Below are 22,107 nucleotides of genomic sequence, written 5' to 3' on the forward strand. Positions count from 1 at the left end.
GATGGCCCACAATGCAGCTGAATAACTTCACTTTTAAAAATTAACCAATGACTGAAATGGACATAAAATATTAAACCCATGTAATTTTGTTAGCTTTGCAATTATTCACCTCATACAATTTTCTCTATGTCACAATTTTAGCGCCAGTAATTTTCTGTATAATTTAAATGAACGTAAATTTTCATGCTCTACAATTTCTCCTCACGTTTTTTTTTGTCTGCACAAGTTTTACTTCACACCAGATCTTTTTTTTATATTTATATAAATCTTTGCTAGTTTTTTGTTTTGTAAATATTTTGTTGATTAATGCTGCCATCATAAAATTGTCTGCTGTCCAATTTTAATCTCGGATAAGAATTCTTTGTTGTTTCAAATTTCACAACAGTGTTTGACGAATTTAAATGTTGTTTATTGCTCTTTTTGAAACTTTAACACTTGTTCAGTTGTAGTTAGATGTCGGAGTTATAGAAATTGAACATTTAAATGGAATTGAGATTAAATAACGTAGAAACACGTACCGGAAGCGGAGTACGCGGTTCCTTGTCGAGCTGCCGGCCGCGTCATCTGCACAAAAGATGCAGGTCTTGAATAGAAGTCAGGGATGGTCGGGATGACATGACGCTGTCAACTTATTTATAGCCGTGATTTCCAACCACGAATTTGTGACCGTAACGGCCTGGGTAGCAGGGCACGTTTCTTCATTCGATAGAGAGGTGCTGGGCGGCACTGCTTGCCGATAGAATAGAATCACCGTCGCAGTGGAAGAACAGCCACAACCGGGAGCCTCATACTCCGCTCTACAACGCCCCCTGTGGGTAATTCGGCTGTGCTCTAGAAGGAAATTGAAATAGTTCGATCGCCACACTCTTACAGCGCTCTGGTGCCGCTGCCGCTGCATAGTTTTTAATTAAAATTTTGTTCTCTTGTTGACTGCCATAATTTTAAATTTGACGCCACACGTTACTTTATTTAAGATTTTTCTTAATTTGTATTAAATTTGTGATATTCAAATATTTGCATTGATTCAGAACGTTTAGTTTGATTTCATTAAAAGTTAGTCAAGTTTTTTTTTAGCTGAGCATTAAGAGTTGTCTTCAACCGGCACAACTTGTCAGTCGCAGCTTTTTTCTTTCTTTCTTTTTTGTCAGTGGAGGAATAAATGATTTTGTGTCCTCCATATATTTTGTGTTTTATTTAACGGTACTCTTCCAACCTTGCGGTCCACCATTTGCATCTGAACGCATTCGCGGGGCTTTATTTTTTTTCTCACATGTCAATTTAAGGCGAGATGTTTGGGTTATCATAATACATTTTTTACTTCCTGAGCGCAAGCAAAAATCTTAAATGTGCAAAATATGATGAGTGTATACTAGTGATTTCTCACTGCATTAATATTTTTTAGATTTGCTTATACAGGGTGTTTCAAAAAGATTAATGACCGAGTATGGTAAATTGTTAATTAAAATATATCTGATTAACATTGATGACGTCATCTCAAAATTTTGCCGAATAAATTCTACCCAAAATGTACAAAATATGATGAGTTCTTACTTGTGATTTATCACTGCATTCATATTTTTTAGATTGGTTTAAACAAATGGCTCAAACAAATTAATGAATGTGTCATTTTCTTTTATTGATTAAAGCAGGAACGGCTCACTCCATTTGCTCAGAAAATTTTGGGAATAAAATACTGTTATTTTTAAGTTGATATACGGGTCCTTATTTTTTCTTGCACTGGTTATACGCTGTGACTACTTTTCTTTTGTGTCGTGATTAGTAGTATCCATGTTGATCACGTTATCACAAATTTTTTGTTGGTCAAATTAAGAACGAGTTCCCCCATTTTCTCGAAAATGTGAAGAATACGCACGTCTTTATATAATAATGATAAAATAAGAATTATAATATTCAGAAAATTTTGTTCGATTGTGATTTAATTAATAATTTTAGTCCTGTGTTTTGAGAAGACAAACTCATTCAAATGAAACTAACTTCTACGTGACATTCTTGCCATGTATAAACATAAATAAACACTTGAGCGTCAGACTGCTATTATCTAGTGTTGAAGGACGCCTCTGAGGGTGCGCCCATTCGAAAATGCTGGATATGTTTCATTGTATTTCAGGAGCCAGGGAAGTTCATCCGAAACAACTTTCAAACAATTTTTTTACTCACTGAATAACTACGACATATATTTTTTGTAAACTTTTGCACCACTCGCGTTGATAGCAAAAAAACATTCTGGTACGTAAATACTTGTTTACAATGTTTTTCAAAATTCCGCTACACTGACATCTAGTTGTTCCAAGACCTAATCCTAATATTAAATTAAACCACTGTTGAACCACTAATACAAGGACTATAAACAAGCATAACGAGCACGCCACGACCACGTGCTGTCAACTCTACCAACAAAATTTGGTTCCAAACCAGGGGAATTTGTTGCGTTACCAACTGCATTTGCTCCATTCGTACAACAATGGATGATGATACTATGCATTTTTAGGGGCTATAGATTGCATTTTAAAAGTACATCGATGAGGAATGTTTGGAATGCGCGCAGACACGTTTATAAGATAAGGCGGAACTTCCAACCAGATTCAAATGTCAAGTGGCGTAATACCAGCCAGCTACTAAGAAAAATCAATTACTACAAATTAAATTAATAAACATTATCTCATGTATAACCACAATATTAATTTAAAAAAAATAAAAACATTCGACACATATTTTGGACGATCACTGGCTCTTCGCATACATAAATGAAAATGACGTTTCTGAAAATTAATACCAAGAAGTGGTTTCTGAAATCATTGCAACCCTTACCGAGTAGTGATTCCGACTAAATTTTGATATACTTAGATATTTTGTATTGTCTGTTCATGCAATAATTAAAAAATATATATTCAAAATAAAATGTAGACAATGTTGAAATATTGTAATAAAATATAATTTTGCGGAACATTCCGTTGTTTTAACAACCTCATTATGTTCGATAAAATAAAACACTTTAATTTTGTTAGCATTCATGATTTCTATTACTGTACCTTCTAACGACATAGCTACTTAATTAAGGAATACTTGAAAACGGTTTGAAAATAAATCGGTCGCTATGTTTTTATTGTCATGAATATGAATATTGTCATTACCCCACTTTAACGAAAATTTTAGCACGCCACTGCTTACATACGACTACCCATCAGCCGTTTCTGATGCGCATTACCCACCCCACTCTCGTCGTACTTTTGACGTGCAAAACACATACCTTTTGCATTAATTTAACTATAAATAATAGAAAGTTATTTACAAGAAACTCCTGGCCTAAAAGTTCAAAACGCAACCAGTAATACAATTACACATAGATAGTTCAAGATCTCCGGTAAGGCGATCGGTGGCAACACTGTTCTAGAAACATAGACCATCTTCTAAGAAAGCTGGGGTGTTGAAGTTTCAATATAAAATACTTTACCTGAGAAGGGTTGTTTGTACTGTGGTGCCCGAATTTGAATCAAAATCTCGCGCTGAAAAAAATTAACAGCGGCGCGAAATCACATTTGAATAATTTGAATTTGAAAAAAAAAATCAAGAAAATCGTTAAACATAGGCAACCATGTGCACGTTAGCCCTTTTGGGTAGTGGGCAGTGGTGGCTTGTCCATAAGGTCGTTGGGACAGTGCTCCCCCCCAAATCTTTTTACAAATAAAAAATATTAGGAGTATTTTTTTATTACATATTACTAGACAGCGGATTTCTGTCGGGCTACGTCACGATTATAGGTGGGGACGCGCTGGATCGCCGGGACTCAGTAGCGGGTGATAGATAATCACTAAATTTAATCGTCACTTATTCCATAAATACAATTAACAATTTATTAATCAAACGGCTACGTAAATGAGAACGGGAATTAACAGCAGAGTGCAACGAAGCAGCGTTATTCTAATCTCAAATAAACGAAGTGCAGCCTGTAACTGCAATGAATTCCCATCCCGTACGAGCCGTACCGAGTTTGGCCTTGCCTAGCCCGACAGAAATCCGCTCTCTACATATTACTCCATTTATTATTTGATAATTTATATTTGATGATTTTTACCCTGTGGATCCCGTCCACGTCGCGATATGTTAACTCCGAAAAGAGACCGAGGTTCCTGTGCAGTCGGATTTCACATTCGACTCTGCAGTCGCTTATGGAAGCTTATAGGCGGCGAGGGAATTTTTAAATAAGCGCCCCTTGCGAATGACAGCGAAACCATCGGCATAACAACAAGGTCAAACTTGTCATTTCACCTATGTATTTCTGCAGATACGAGCCGTAATTATTCTTTTACAATAGGTTTTAACGTGATTTGAGTTATTTTGTGTGTTGTGATGGAAATTGAACTGAATTTTGGGTTTGAATCGATTCATTTTAACCACAGAACTAGTGTAAGTGAACAAAAAGGTGAAGCATTAGTGCTTGGCGGGTACGTTTGAATGTCAAAGAACGAAAATTAGTAGACTTTTCCATCATAAAGGCAAACGTAATGCGGCAAACCAACGTTAATTCACCCCCCTATTCTGTGGAAATAGAAGTCTGGTTCGCGTTTCTTATAAGCTGTTGTTCAAATCGTTTAGATTTACTTTCACTATTAATGTTTTTTTTATACATCTGCAAACATGCACAAGATTATTTTACTAAATAAATTTTAATTTGCAAACACGAACCTCTGGTATATATTGTAGGGATAAATGCTGGATTATGTGGGTGGTTTAATTTCTTATTTCCATTATACTGACTGCAAATTCTAGAACATGGTTTTGGTTCCCAACTCTTTTTGCTATCAGACTTATAAGTAGTATTATCGGTATCAATTAACGGGTGTTTATAGCCATATTATTTGTATAATTTTTGCTATCCAGTTTTGTGACATTCGGACGGTCTACCTCAATTCTGGACAAACATTTTTGCGGAGACGGTTTATTTTGCTGTTTTATATGTGTATTCGTATGATGTTTGACATCTTGAATTTTATTAAACACATTTTAGTGGAATTGAATTTTGCCCTCCATTCGAAAAGACATTTCTATTTTTGAGGTTAACGCGCATAAGTCACAGAAATCGACTTGACTTTGGGATAGTTTACGTACTTTTGTCTCTTAACAGCATTTATCCATTGTGTACGTCGTTGTTTCTCGTGTGATAATGAAGGAAATCTACAAAAGCTGACACTTTTATCCGTATTCGTGTAATTGTTGTGACAACCGACGACGCAACAATTAGTGCAACTAACGCGAAAACTGGTGTTTAATTTTGCTGGTTCCATTTCGACTCAAACTACGCTAATAAAATTATCTTTTATCAACTTCTTCTGACACTAGTAACTAATAAATCCGTAAAAACACTGATTATAAACTATAAACACATATACAATCCTATACGCAACATTTAGCCGTCATTATGTCTGTGATTATGTCATTCGTTGAGCAATCGGCCGCGTGAGGGCGCTACCGTCATTTTTTCGCGCTTCCTAGAGGATAAGTAGAAACTGCATTTACGCAAGACAGAAATAGGCTTTAGCGCGATTCAACATATCGGACATGATACAGAATATGCTCGGCATACCTACAATAGTGTCGACGGCTCAAGACTGTCGTACGCTTCCGATTTCGTACCAACACCACTAACCGATTAATTACGAACTGGCAAAACAGCGTTTCCAGAAATGATCACATGCATTGTTTTTGTTTTTTGTTGTGCTGCAGTAGCAGTCTGTAGTTGAAACATTTTATAAGCAGTGCAGTGATTATTATTAGCAACGCCTGTTTTTGTGCAGTATATTTTAAATTTAAAATTCAACAATGGACTTAATTTTGATCCCTTACACCGAATTGCAAAGGCAATTAAAGACAGGTTTAACTTTACAGACCATCTAATAGTCGCACAACTGTTTTATCCAGAGAAATTTACTATTTATAGCAAAACATTTTCAGACTCACTTTTAAAATAAATTTTAAAGTTTGAATTACCCATGGATAAATACATTCAAGTTAAAAATCGAATTAGAGATTGTGTACCAACGAGACGAATTTAATGAAGCAGCTGGTGCTATTCCAATTCTTCAGTTATTTGTAAACATGAACCTTGTCGAAACATTTTCAAAAAGTGTAAAATTACTGAAAATTGTATGCACTTTACCCACGACGACGGTTGAGAGTGAAAGAACATTCTCAACTTGAAAAGATTTAAGACATTTTTACGTAGCACAATGGGGGAATCGAGGTTAAGTTCCCTAGCAATGTTGACTCTTAAAAAATCTTTTATTAGAGGCATTCTTAATTTTAATGAACAAGTGATTAACCAGTTTGCAAAAAAAAACAGACGAATTGAACTTAAATATAAGCAAATTTAATTAAATAAAATGTTTTATACTTATATAAAAATATTTTCTGGAAAAATAAAAACATCCGTAAAATAAACTTAGCATGAACTTTTTTAAATCTTATTTGATCACCCAATCTCTAGAATCACGAGCCATCACTGGTAGTGGGTACTTTTCTGCTTGGAATTTTAGTTAGAGGGTTGTTAGAAGAGGGCGGTTTGGTAGCGAGAAGTTGGTTTTGCTTGGTAGAGGGAGGGTGTCGCGACCCGGGCACTATTGTTGGTTTGGTAATTAATAAAAGGGAGGAAGCTTTTGTTGTTGAACGACAATTAATCGTAACGACAACGCCGCCACAATTTTCCCTAACACGCGCAGCTAATTCTTGTGGCTTTCTAATCGGCAAAAAGTGAATTTTTGACCGACGCTAACACGTGCAAATTTGATTAATTGTTTGTAAATTCACAGTTCATGTTAGGAGTTTGATCGTTAACTAGTTCTAACACAATTTAACCATCGGGAATTTGGTTAGATAAATATTTCTAGTAGATTTCATGAAATTCACTTAGTCAGGACTCGTTCGATTTTGTTTGGCTAATTATGAATGAGGTTTCTGGATGCTAATACTTAAGTGTTACATTATAACACTTCTTAATTTTTCATACAAGATTGCTAATAGTTCATTTACGGCAGTTAAATTAACTTAACGTTGCCCCACTGTGGAAAAAACCGTAGAAAAGTGCAGCAGAATTCATAATATAATATCGTGCACTGACGAGGGATTAAGATTTCTCTCCTTATGCAGTTATCATCGTTATTGTCATCGTATCATCATCACATCACCGAAACATTTATCTCGCAACGTGCACAGCTATATCACCGAGACATAATTTCTCACAACGCTAAAAATTACATCACCAAGGAGCTTTCCTCGTAACGCCTGACACATTTTGTGTTTTGTTTGGTATAAACAGTGCACGATATAAACCCTCAAAACAAATTGTTTTAAGTAACCAATCACTTGGATCATGGCATACTGTAACATCATATAAATTCTTTCTTTGAATCGTTGATAAAGTGTGTAATAATGTAAACTCTTTGTCTGAATCGTTGATAAAGTGATTAATCTCATATAAATTTGTTAGCTTTCAAATTTTCAACTCATACAATTACATTTTTCTATCTCACAATTTTAACTTCAGTAATTTTCTTTGTTGTATAATTTAAATTGAACGTAAACTTTCATGCTTTGCAGTTTCTAACCTCACGTAATATTTTATCTTCACAAGTTTATTTCACGCCAGATCTTTTGTTTTTATAAATCTTTGCTAGTTTTTTTTTGTTATGTAAATATTTTGATGATGGATGCTTCCATCATAAAATTATCTGTAGTCCAATCTTAATCTCAGATAAGAATTCTTTGCTGTTTCATATTTCACGAGAGTGTATGGCGAATTTAAATGTTGTTTATTGACACTTGTTCAGTTGTAGTTAATGTCAGAGTTATAGAAATTGAACACTTAAATGGAATTAAGGTTAAATAACACAGAAACACGTAGCGGAAGCGGAGTGCATGGTTCCTGGCGGCCGCACAAAAGATGCAGGTCTTGAAAGAAGTCAGGGATGGTCGGGATGACGTAACGCTGTCGGCTTCTCTCCATAGCCGGGACCCAACCACGAGTTTGCGACTGTAACGGTCTGCTCGTATGGCATGTCCGTAATAGAGAAGTGCTTTGCGGCAGCGCTTGCGATAGATAGAATCACCGTCGTGGGTAGGAGAACAGCCACGACCAGGAGCCCCAAACTCCGCTCGAGCCACAACGCCCCCTATGCGTATTTTTGTTGTGTTCTAGAATGAAATTGTCATAGTTCGATCGCCACACTCTTATGACGATCTGGTGCCGCTGCATAGTTTTTTATAAAAATTTTGTGCTCTTGTTGACTGCCATAATTTAAATTTGCCGCCACATCTCCGTAATAACTTGTGTATTTGCATCCAGTTACTTTACTTCAGATTTTTGCTTTGTTTTATTAAATTTGTGATATTCAAATATTTGCATTGATTCAGTACGTTTAATTTGATTTCATTTAAAATTCATTCCAACTTTTTTTTTGGAGTTGAGCATTAAAGGGTGCCCTCACTCGACACAACTTAGTCGCAGCTTTTTTTTTCTTTTGTCAGTGGAGGAATAAATAATATTGTGTCCTCCATAAATTTTGTGTTTTATTTTGCGGTACTTTTCTAAACTTGGGGTCCACACATTTGCATCTGAATTCATCCCGCCATTTTTCAAAATACAATGTAGGGTTCCATTTTGTTAGAAGATCACAGCCAAGGCCAAATTTTTGAATTTTTCACCGGCTTGCATTTTTTTTTTCACATGTCAATTTAAGCGGGATGTTTGGGTTATCACAGTACATAAAATATAAAGGGAGGGTGTTTCAGAGGCAGGATAAAAATGAAATTTTCATCAATTTTTTTTTATAAAACGTGTATTGCATGAAACATTTTCTCATAAAATGTGACACTGGCCGATACACCTCATTGGTTGATAATGGATGCTACATCCCGCCTACCCCTCGCTTGAGAGCGGCAGAGGGTAGACTGTTACAATGCTGGTCGGCGGTAAAGTATGAAATCAATTAAATTAATCACGTTTTTTATTTTCAGAATTTTAAATAGGAATTTGTTTTTAAAAATAAACATGAATTATTTTGTGATATTTATACGCGGATATTTTCAGGATATTTTGTAACGAATCTTCCTCTAGAAAGTTTATAATATTAGCAGTGCCATTAATAATACCTTTTATAACATGGAATAATTGTTAATACACATGGAATGGTCATAATAATGTTACTATAACTCAAAATATTTCCTAAAATGGCATAATTTAGATATGCCACAACGTCAACGTTTCGCCAAAAATTATACATAGATACATATTGCTAGGAAATAAACCCATACGCCACCTCGGTACAACGCCTGTGGGCCGTCGAGACCTTTCTAGTATGTATGGTAGTGATGGATGACTCATCGTCGGTGACGGCGGCGGAACGGTGTTCGCTAAAGAAAAACCAAGAAGCGGAAGTCGCGATGGGTATTCCAGAAAGACCTCGATTACGAAGCCTCTACAAGGAGAGTATGGGTTTAAATAGAGCCCTGCTTCGGAAACGATTATTATTATTCAACCAGTTCAATAAAGACGGGGTCCGGTCAAGTTGCGCCGGAATTATTTTGTATATAATCGCTGTACAGTTAGTCGGTAAATTTGAGTTAGTACGAAAAAAATCGTTGAGTTTTACCTACGCCAATTTTAAATACCTGATAATCGTACCTACAGTGCCTTTTTTTAACGCTGGCCGTCGAAATTTACGTACTAAAACTTTGGTCGTGTTATTGAGTTTTCTAGCAGAGATTTTCAAGTGAAATTTGGTAGAATATTAGATTAATATTTTTTAAATCAATTTCAGTTCGGTTTATCGCAGATAATAGAATACGAAACTACAACAATAGTTATTTAGATAAAAGTCAGAAAAATGGATGAATGGGAGGAACCCTATTGAAATACGAGGCACTTTGTACCGAGTCTTTTAAAGCTCCAAATCAAGTACGGAAATTTTACTGACGAGTCATGCATTACATTTTTTCTGAAACCGTTAATTACAATAATAATTAATATTAAATTTAATATTTAAATCTGTTTGTCGAAAAATATCTAGTGGTATATTTTGTTGGTTTCTAAGGCCACAGAAAAAAAAAATAGTAAATAAGCAAAAACCGTCATTTTTGTAGTTTTTGGGTTAAAGTTTTTTGCAATGGAAATATTTGGGACGAGGTTCCTTTAGGCATCTAAGAAGCGAGAACAAGGGCCGTGACGAACCTGCTACTAAAAAATCAAAAATGAGGTACAATAGGGTTTAAGAAGAATTTAGTGAACATAAAAAAATGGTTGAATGTTACAGAAAGTGAATTTCCCTCGCCTTTGAAGTACAATAAAAAAGTCCTGTTTCTTAACCAAATTATAAAAGTTTATTTATCTGCATTTTAATTTTTGTTTTTTATGATGACATCTATAGAATTTTGAAAACAATAGATAAAATTATTTTTGATTTAATAAATAAAAATAATCAATTTAGTCATTATTTTTTTAAATATACTGTTTTTTTGAAAACATTTATTCACAAATTTTAAATATAACGTTATTAACTTTCTAGAGGGAATGAATAAATCAGTTTTAATCCTTATTCTATAATCATCAAATTAACGTTAGTGTCCTGTCAAAGTTCCAAGAAAAAAATCGTCTCAGACATGCTAAAATTAGCATTTACAAATTTTATTCTTTTACGTTAACTCATATACGTGTTATTAAAAATGAGGCTAGAATGTTAAATCACATGTAAAATAACATTTCAAACAAAAATATGTAAAACTTATAATCCCGTTGCGTGGTTTTAGAGTTGCAAAACAATTTAAATAAAGTTTATCCGAACGCAATAATAAATAACGTAATGACCAGTAACATAAAAGATTGTAAATTATAAATGGCTCATTATTATATTTTTAATTCGTTTTAAACATAAAAGGACGTCATAAATATTTTATAAAAGTTATAAAATAATTTCCATCTTGGCCAATAAAAACTGCAATAAAAGAACATCTTTTTTGAAAACTATAAAAATAAGTATTTTTTTAATCTTTGAGTTATCGTTAGTAATACAAGTTCTACAAGTTTCTCAGTCGTCAGGATCATTAAATTAAATAATTCAGGTGTGATTTGCCGCATTAATTTTGTGATGGGGACACTATTTACCCAAAGCATAAATTGCAGTGTTCATAGTATTTTTTTAATACTTTGTTGAATTTTTTTGTACATCTATTTAGCTTAAACACTCAAAAGAAATGTATCGTGTCTTGCAGTATAGAAAATGGACTGAATTTATTTGTTTTTTGTTTGGTAATTATGTCAAATTCACACGAGTCTTTATAAATATCTGCCATGTGGTTAACTCATAATGTGACTTTTATTATTTCATTATTTCTAATAAGCGAAAATTTCCACGAAAGGTAGTACATATTGTGACAATACACAAGCACTATGGTTGCCTTTCGATATTTTGATGACATTATCAGGGGGGGGGGGGGCTTTATGGGGGCCAATTAGTTATCTTATGACATGAAAGCATGTAATAGGTATAGTGGTCCAACTCTGACTTCGTTTTTATGACACTGCAATCTCAATTACCGCAAGTATTAGGAACTCTATTGAAAATGTAATTAACCGTGTCATAAATCATCTTAAAGGTTTACGGGCGCATACGGCCCTGTGTAGTGTAGACACTTGGTCCCTTGATAATTTATGACCGCTAGATTACTTGCGGCAGAGGCGTATTGTGGAACACTTAACTCCTTCACAATAGAATACAGTCATAAAACCGAACCAGCAGTTGCAGCACTATACTTACGCAATTCATACAGGTTGCCTACTTATCCAATGCAGATTTCTTAAGTAGCCGTATGTGCATATTAACATACTACTCTACGACCTCTACAATTTGATACCAACTAGATACTTTCATGTCTTGAGTTAAGTGGACATAACGAATTTGCTCTGCCGCCTTACCAAGATAGAGACCGTGCGTTTACAGATAAGCACAGTGAGTCATCATCATCTGACAAGTAGAATTCCACCAGTGGCGGAACTTAGTTTCAAACGTTAAACTATAAACATAGTAGTTGTGAAAAGAACTGTTTTCTAAATCGCAACTTATAGCAGAAGAACACAACACAAAAATATAAACACAACTGAACACTACTTAAAACATTTAACGAATGACGTGTTGACAATGATTTATTTACTGAAGCTGATGCACGCCAATGGGGGATGCGACCACCCCTTAAATTTAAAAATAGACTTGGGCCGACTCATTTTCGTTTGCTGCGCAAATTTGTAGGTATGCTTATCTGAAAACGCATAGACTCTACTCAATGACAACCTTAGTGCGTATGTGTTGTTGCAATATTTACTACCTTTCTTAAAAATTTCAGCTTATCAGACATGAGCATCGTAATTTTCCTATCGCCGCTTGGACTATAACCCTGTATAAATTATCTAAATTAAGAGGTATAACTAGTTGCCCTTGTCACGGAAACAGGTGTGCGAAGATAATAATTTTACTGCTACTGTTAAATTTTAATGTCAGAAATCTTGGATTAGTACAATATTTCTTTGCTATCTGTCGAAAATGAACCAATTTTTTAATCCTGAAAAACATAATTCTGAAAATTAGGTCGGCAATTGAGGCCCAACTCGAGGACCAATTCGCAGCCCAGATTTAACGCCTTCAGATTTATGTTTGTGGCGATACATAAAAAAATTGGCGTATTTGCGACCCTTACGTAATTTAGAAGATTAAAAAAAAATGAATTAGGAATGTTTGTGCGTTTAAACATGTGATACTTTATTTACCGTCCCAAATAGCGAACTATAAATAAATACATATAATAACTATAATAAGAATAAGTTTTGGGTTCAGTTCGAACATATGCCTAAATAACTGCTTTTGAAACATATCGTGCTAATTGTTCGTAAAATAAAGTACTAGTACTTTATTTCATTCAACTACATTTTTTTTTCCTATTGAAAATGAAATAAACACAAGTATTTCATATCATCGTAATTGAAATTGAATGATCTATTAAAATCTGTTAAAAATATATACGCTGCAACTAAGCGAGAATGGTTTAGGTATCGGTTAGATGAGAGGTTGAAAGAAACAAAAATTATGCAGAGGGGAAAAAGGAGGGAAAATTAAGAATATAAAAAATTTTGGTTTATGTGTGGTACAAAATTATGTTTACGTTTCTTATTATTATTATAAATTATTTTAAGCCCGTGGGTAAAAATAAACGGTATCTATCTGCAATTTAAAAAAATATAGGTTTGTGTCGCGGCACCGACGCCATATTTGCAATATACTAAATTAAGCCCCCCTTCAAACTAAAAACAACGCAGTTTACTGAATTTCAATACCTGTACACCTTTTCAAGACAAGGCCGCGGAATTTTATCTGGGATATCTGTATACACGGTGAGTCATTAAGTGAGCGGTTTTCAATACCTCATTAATTATTAGTAGAAATACAAAAAAAAAGTCGGAGACCAGTTGTACAAATTTTTGAGTAGCGTACATTAAAACTCGATTATACAAAATGTTTGTTTTTGTGGCACAGCATAAAATTTAGAGCCGTTTTACTCACAGAGTGAAAATTAGTACCAAAATTAATATTAGAAATTTTGCAAAATAAATTTTAATGTGCATCGATATTTCAATTTTTTTTTTTTTCAAATAGAACGTCCCGTAGTTTACTTCAACAGCAATATATTGCCAACATTCCAAAAAAGTTCTTTTAACAGATTTCAAAATTTTATTTCTTTTGCAATAATCCGTATCCGTTGGGTTACCAATAGAGGTAGTAGGTACATACATACTTCGATTCATTCAGGTAAATTCTATTTATAATATATAGTGCATCATTTTTAAAAGTGGCCATAGAGATTCCCATGTTAAATTTTAGACCCCATGTTAACTTTTGTTAGGGTGAAAACTCAGAGATGATTTTTGAAGTGAAAATAGCTTTAGGGTTCTACCTTAATTACCACTACCACTTTTTGCAGTAAATTGTTAATTTGTGCTTTAAAAAATAAAAATTATGTTCATGAAAAAATTTTGGTACATCATAGGTTTCGACTTATCATTTTAATTTGTCATTTTTGACAACATTATTTTAATTTGATCATTAAATACCTTCATTGCAGTTTTTAGAAAAGAAACAGAATGATGGAATTCAAACACAAATAAAGAAAATAAATGATAATTTGACTAAAATTGCGTTTTTAATGTCCACGATCGAGAAAACTTGTGTTTATAAATTTGCCATAAAATTCTTAAATTATCCTCTTGCCACCTAAGGGACGATGTGGGAATGGCAGCAAAATTTTGCGTAATTTCTCTGTTGTCGATAAGCCTTTAATGTATTCATTAGTGACAATTTCTACTTTTTCTTTAATTCTGTACTGTGGCAAGTTGACGGTCACGAAAAACCGGTAATCGAACGAGTATCAAATTTTAGAAAAGTCAGGTAAATGTCTGTTTTTACATGGCTGGCTACAATGTTACCGACAAAAACATCCAAATATTTTAATTTTTTTAAAGAAATATCCTTTAATTCAAAGCATAACCACAGTATAGATATCAATCAGTAGAGACGGCTCGCCGTTTTTCGTGACCCGTTTTCGTGGGTGGTCGTTCGCATTATGACCGAATGAGGGCGCCCAACTGACGTCTAAAATATTTGAAATTTGGCAGTTTTGTTACAATATTTTTGCCGGTTTTGCTTGTTTAAGACTGCTTTTCCGGTAGAATTGTACAAATAGTATAAAAAATTTTCACACTAAAAGGTAAAATCTTTGTCCGATGAATTTTCATACAGGATCCCTGTTGTGCGCCGTATTCTCTCCTTCGTGTTTGGAATTCTTGGAAAAGATAGTAAACATAACACACTTTTTGTTTAAAAAGTCGTCGCAAACGGACAACGGTGGTTATGAAATAAAAAATAAAAATTTATTATACAGGGTTAGTCACGAGAGAATTACTTCTGAAAATTATTTTTACGCAACCCAAAATACTAATACCCTGTACCACTTGATATTATCTACATTTAAAATGAAATGCCTAATCCATGATTGCTTTGACTTTGGCGGTGTCACTTTGACGTTAAATAATTTTTAACATTTTTTTTCATTGTTGACTCGCCTCTAGAGCCCCATTGGATCGACGACATACAGTCAGATCAATCTGGGCTATACTGAAGCCGTAAGTGCTCTACCAATGTTGTTCGCCGCTAATGTGCATGTGTTAATTCGCCATCTCTCCGTCACCTAGAGCCTCTTCGAAGTGCAAATCTGCAACCTCTGGACTTCTTCGGCCATCCATTTACAAAAAAGCCGTAGCATCGTAAAAGGAATTTTTAGAAATAATTTTCTCGTGATTAATCGGTTGCAAAAGATCAAGAGGCACACTGACAAATTTATTAGCGGCGCCGGAGGAGATTTCCGAATGGCTGCGGTACCACCATGGACACTCGCGTAACCTCCTTTTCCACAATTGTCAAAATGAGATTGCCAAACTCAAAGCAATCATGGATTAAGCATTTCATTTTAAATTCAGTTAGTATCAAGTGGTACATGGTATTCGTATTTTGGGTTGCGTAAAAATAATTTTCAGAAGTAATTCTCTCGTGACTAACCCTGTATATGATTCCGTTGTTGTGGTGAAATTAAATATAAAAATAATAAGAAACAAACTACACGTAACAAAAAATTATATAAGCAGACCTTCTGTCAATAAACAATTTTTTTATTCATCATGTATATATATATATATTTTTTGACCTACAAAATTTTGAGTTTTATTTTGAGACGTTGCTTAACCCATAAGCAGTCGCGCGTGGGTAAAAATGACCCAAGCCGTACATTTTGTCAAATATCCTTTTTCGCTTAATCCCTATGGACTTCCGGTTTCATGAATTCCTTAATTATTCTTACCTGCGTCGACCCATACCAATTACCTGCACTTTATGTGAGCCGACAAATATGCCCTTTTTTTGTAATATTTTTTTTTAAATAAAAATTTTACTTTATATGATATTACGCTTACGGGTTAAGTTGTTAGGTAAAATGGGTTTGACTATACAGCCTGTTATTGAAAGGTACGTACAAAATAAAATCGGCAATTGGTCTCGAAGTATGGATGCTAAAACTCAAAAAAAGTTCAGGTAAAAGTCTTGTCCTTTTAGAGATAAACATTACTAAAATTTATGCCCAAGTTCGTTGTACGCCTCTGATAAAAAGATCATCTTTCGTTTCTATAGCAACATTTAGTCTTGACAAAAGTTTTATTGTTACAGTTGCTAGGATTTACTAAAATAAATTAATTTTACCTATTTATCCTTCAGTAACGTCTAAAAAGGTTGGATAAGGGTTAATTTTCCCCTTGAAATTTTGATAACACAAAATAAGTATATCAGACTTCTTAGACTTCGCGAAGAACTGTCCATTTTGTTGTACGTACCTTTCAATAACACCCTGTATATTAATAAGACGCCTTTGCCAAGACAGACGCACTAGAAAACTGTTTTGGATGGATTAGGAAACAAAATGGAAATTCTATTAACCCCACATCTAATCAATTTCAAATGGCTTTTAGAAAATTAATCATACAAGATTATTTTGATGAAACGAACACAGGTAATCAAAACTGCGAGCCTGATATGGAAGAAATTTTAAAGTTAAATGTAGGTCGTCGTTTTAATGAAAAAGAATCAGTCACCACGATGCAGAAGACCACCTTAAAAGATTGTGATTATCACTTTCACACAGCTGAACAAAACGCAATTAGATATATCTGTGGCTACCTAATTCGGAATGTTTATTAGTACACAATTGTAGTGAATGTGAAAAATATGCAAATGAACATAAAAGTTTAGACAACACAAGCATATATTCACATTTCAGAGCCTACCAAACGAAGAATTGCGAGTTATTTGGTAAATTATATATGCCAAACGATAGTCTCTTTTTTTTTACATTTGTGAATTAGAGCAAATTTTTAGTGAAAATTTTGAAAATATAATTTTACAAACAACTACTTTGTTGAAATTTTTAAATTTATATAAGCAAGCTACATTTGTTCATTCATGCCAAAACTTTCCATACGATTATTTGCTTGCTTTGTATGCTAGGATGAGATTATTTTATGCACTAAAATTTGTAAATGCTAGCTTTAAATTTACAAATGCCAAAGGTGAAAAAATTAATAGAAAGAAAATAATTTGGCAGCATTAACTTTTTTCCTTTTTGTAATTTAATTTTTATTTTATTTATTTTTTCTTAAATAAACCTCTTTCTTTTTAGATGAATTTATTACATTATTTTTACAATGATAATTAAACCTCAAGTATTCGGGGAAAGAATGTGCAAATTGTCAAATTGTGTAAGTAATAAAATAAAAACTGTAACAAATCATCGTGTTTATAAATTAAATATCGACTTTTCTTTTTTCTTATTGCGATTCACGATTATACGATTTGAGCAAACTACACAGTTTGCAATAAATTGCGTACACGAATCAATTTTTGAAATTGTAAATGAAGTAATACTTTTTAAATTGGGTGGCGACATCTAGGAATAGTTTAGGCAACGACCACCCATGACGGCTTAAAATTCGGGTCAGAAAGAACAAAGGCGCCGACACGAGCTGTCTCTACTGATTGTTATCTCTACTGTGGCATAACCTTTAACAAAAACGATAGAAGACGACCCAAATTACATCCAGTAAAAATTTCAACTTTGAATTTTTACTCAAACATAAGTTAACATGGGGTATAAAATTTAACATGGGAATCCCTATGGCCACTTTTAAAAAAGATGCACTGTATATAATGTACACTTAACATTTCACAACAATCCGTCGCGTAGTTGCAGACTATTTAATAAAATTACAATAGATAGACGACAGACAAGAGCGGGAGATAGACGTCGACAAAACTTGAAGTAACACATTCATCAACATGGCCCTATTGCAATACTTCCCTAGCTTACACTCAGAAAATAACATAGTAAACTGCCGTTTGTTCACATATCAACCACTTTTATACACCATGCTTCAAGTTGCATCTTGCATCTTGTGTTTCATTTTTTATGTATTCGTGAGGCATAGATGCGTTTTCTCAAATGTCCCAATGATCTAATAAATATGATCAATTAATCAATGTAAATAGTCGTACTACGCACGTGATGCATTTGTGTTTTGTAGGAAATTTGCATGTACAACGATTTGGTGGGATACCTTTCCATAAAATGCATTTAGCATGTGGTTAATTTAAACAAGTTACCATGACTTAACTACATTCCAGTAGAACTGCTGCCAAGTTCTAAGACTTTGACCACAACTGCAACTTTGGAATGAAATGACTCTGAATGCAAAGACTACAAATCGAATTCAGCCAAAATAATATAGAAGCTGGTCACTTTCACATAAAAAAAGTAATTATATCCAGTAACAATATGCAATGCTGAGTAAAATTTAACAATCATTGCAGTTACAAAAAAGTTAGTGTGTGTGTTTCATGTTATGTGACAAATAACCAGAGCAACAGTATTTATTAAATACGTTAGACAATAATTTTAATCTCATTCCAAAATAATAGTACATTACGTGCCAAGTATAGAAAAGTGAAGTTTTACCAAACGAGTATGGTTCGTTTGAGTACGAGTGAGCGAAGCGAACTTAAAGACCATACGAGTTGTGAAAACACTTTTCTATCGAGGCGCGTATACTATTTTTTCACATTTCATAACCAGATATTATTTGCGTTAATAATTTTAAATATTATGTAAAAGTCAAGTACGAATAAAAAATAATAGTAGGTAACGCTTTTCAATAACGTAGCAACCAAGCAGAACTTGTTTTTCGCATACAACAACAGTCAAACAATTTTAAACTAAATCAGAAATGGATTCACGGAATATTCCCGTTAAGTGAGGATATTTTGAATGCTGCCCGCGAAGCTTGCACGAGTCTGCTCCCTGCGAAATCAAAGGAAAAATACGAGAAGACGTATGGAGTATTTTGCCAGTGGCGGGAAGCGAAAAAAGTGATAGTTGCTATGCAGTAATGGTTGGCTATTCAGTAAAATGAGTTTTTACTGTACGATTTGAAGTGCATAAATCTAATGTATTACTGAATGAAATGCGAAAAAAAAAATTAAATGTATAGCATCATAAGCACTGCAGAATATCCAGTCTCCTATTTTTTTCTATATTCTGTAGTAAAACATATCTTCTAAGTTTATATGGCAGCAGTAAAATTGGCTCTTTTGTGTAAGACCCAGCAAATTATTCCACTAAAAAGAAACCGCGGTGGCTGCAAATACTGCGCTTGCCGCTCACTACCTACCATGCGACGCAGGGACCAACTTGTAAATTTTAGTATAAAAAGAAAGAATACACGCAATTAATTGGACTTTTCTATACAAACCGGGTGTAGATCCAACTGTTTGAGTTTCAACGAATTGATTACAATAAAGAAAAATATTTACCTTGTAGTGTGCATTGTATTGTCAAAAGTATCAGGTAAAAACATTTGCACAAACCTGAAGCCAGATTTGTTAGCCTTCAATCTTTGAACGTGTGCAAATGATTTATAGAAGTAAGGGACGCCTCCCTAAAGTACCCCATTATTAGTTGTCAAGAACTGTATTGCTGCCATATAATATAATCTTACAAGATATGTTTTGCTACATATACTTGTATTTACTTTTAATAATTTAAACTGACCTCTTATTTAAATTTAACATGCACACAAACAATACAAGGTAGTGACATTATTACTGAAAAAAAAAAATACCTAAAACGAAACTGCTCTCCCAAATCTTTTTCATCTCTTGGATTAATGTCAAAAATACCAGTAAACGGATACTGGTGTCCACCATATGCATATTCTGTTCCATATACTTCAACCCCTACAAATGTTAAATAACACCAAGTTAAAAGAAAATTGTCGTTTACCTGAGTGAAATACACCTAACCCAATATTAGATGTATACTCATTAATTTTATACATATCATAGACATTTAACAGTACAGGTTCACGAGCCATTTTATTAGGAAGTAGTTCATCGGAGCCTGAATCTCTTGTAACACTCATGCAACTGAACGGAAGATTACATGTCAGGCCATTAGAAAACATTTCTGAAACTGAATAAATTAAGCGTCTATGAACAATTAATTATATTTGGACGTATTTACCCTGAGTGCAATATTGTGTATACTAACTGGCGAAAGTTGCAGATGAGTACAATTTTGCTTAAATTATTAATTCATATCGATGGAAAACAACATCGACTAAATTATCACAAATATTTTTAAGACAACTGAAAACTTATGCAAAACCTATAAAAATCAAACAATCTAGATAGCAGGTTATATTTTGACAACTTTGACATTTAATATTTAGCACCAAAGATATTGAATAAGTATAGATAAATGATGCCGTATACATTCCATGTGACCAATATCTTGGTGGTGAGAGGAGTGAGGCGCGAGAGGTTTATTCCCCCCGAGTACAGTGGCAGGAGAGTTTCAGTTTAATACAATATTAAGAAAAACAAAAAATACTAGTTTTTAAACAAAAGATGTGGTTAGTACTCTTCTCACACGTTCGAGTATCTGCTCATTCTAAAATCTGGAACAATGGCAAATGTAACTCGCTGATTTTAAAACTAATGCACAGCAATAAAATCTAGTTACGCTACTGACTCGGTCCGTCCATTCCAGTGATATGTTATACTCCTATTATATACCTATAGGGCGCCATATTGGAGTCGCAAAACGCAAACCACAATACACCTAGAACCGGGGGTAGTTTGTAGTCTAAAACTAATGAGGTGTATTTAATTTTTCAAGTTTACATTGAATCTTATAGTAACTGCTTAATCGCGTCGTTATAATCGTCAGTGGAATTGTTGTTTACTATAAATTGTAATTCAACAATATTTACCACTCAAAACAACATGTGTTTACCGTGTTTTTATTGTCACCCAAGATTACCGGAATATTGTACCACAGTATAGACATCAATCAGTAGGGACAACTCGTGTCGGCGCCTTTGATCTTTCTGACCCCAATTTTAAGCCGTCATGGGTGGTCGTTGCCCAAAATATTTCTAGATGTCGCCACCCAATTTAAAAAGAATCACAAACGCTTCATTTTAAAATTGATTCGTGTACACAATGTACTACACTTTGTGCAAATGAATTTTTGGAAAAGAATAAAAATAGTGTAATAACAATAACATTTTGTAACTAAAGTCGCGATCTTTTCTATAGAACCACTCCCTAGTGTAAATTTTCAAAATTTGTTTGGTGTAAGTGACCTTGACGGGTTTCTGGGGCAAAACATGTGTCAAAAATTTGACAGGTTAGATGGCCCCATTGTCAATGTAGATATTTTATTTTAATAAATAGATCAACAGAACATACAGTCTGCACGGGATACAGTGCGGCATAGCTGAGGGCAACCGCAACATTCGTGTTGTGCTAGTTTCGATTGCCATATCAACTACCGCTACCAACCGCGTTCGGCGAAATTACTAGATGACAGGGCTACCAACTTGACTTTTTATGGAGTGGTTCCGTAGAAATGACCGCTACTGTAGTTGATCTTAGAAACCACACAGTTCATTATAGTAAATAATTAATTAAGCGCCCTATAACAGAAATGTCGTGTTGAAATTTAGATGTGGCCCCGCTTCTCTGATTACGATTTTACATTTCACTAATTTCTTTTTTATGATGGTTGTAAATGGTTGTAAAATTCAACGTTATTAGAAAACGCTAATATATGTACATTTATTTTTTTTTACAAAAAAAAAAAAAAAATAAACAGTAAACAATGGTCCTATGAAAACGTGCATAAAGTGGGATTTATAAACTTGCTGTTGACGTTGAAGTTGCCGCTGCAGTTGCTGTTCCCGCTGACGTTGCTGCTAGAGCTGAAAATTGTCATTTATAAACTCCGTTAGCAGTTGCCGTTCGCACAGGCCGCAGCTGTCAAATCCAATTGTGAGGTTACGTTTTCACGTCAACATTGCGTACTTTCGAACGAGTTAATTGTTTTAAGTGAAATGAA

At 34.0% G+C, this 22,107-nt stretch overlaps 1 protein-coding gene across 2 annotated transcripts in view; it reads right to left on the reverse strand.

Annotated features, from left to right (window-relative positions):
* Window positions 1-20,405, reverse strand: part of LOC135143137 (deubiquitinase DESI2) — a 31,904-nt gene extending 11,499 nt beyond the window's left edge. Inside the window, exons 1-3 of one of the 2 annotated variants that reach the window (XM_064075004.1) lie at window positions 20,227-20,405; window positions 19,987-20,169; window positions 19,826-19,940 (exon numbers count right to left, since the gene is read on the reverse strand). In XM_064075004.1, coding sequence (XP_063931074.1) covers window positions 19,826-19,940; window positions 19,987-20,167 — 296 coding nt within the window. In that variant the 5' untranslated portion in view covers window positions 20,168-20,169; window positions 20,227-20,405. Of the gene's footprint in view, window positions 1-19,825; window positions 19,941-19,986; window positions 20,176-20,226 lie in introns of both variants that reach the window. The other variant, XM_064075005.1, reaches the window with a different exon arrangement.
* Window positions 20,406-22,107: the final 1,702 nt, after the last annotated feature.

Source organism: Zophobas morio, unplaced genomic scaffold (assembly GCF_036711695.1).
Source record: "Zophobas morio isolate AGI-343-1 ecotype UQ-CSIRO unplaced genomic scaffold, CSIRO_AGI_Zmor_V1 ptg000058l, whole genome shotgun sequence".
In the NCBI taxonomy this organism is placed as follows: Eukaryota; Metazoa; Arthropoda; class Insecta; order Coleoptera; family Tenebrionidae; genus Zophobas; species Zophobas morio.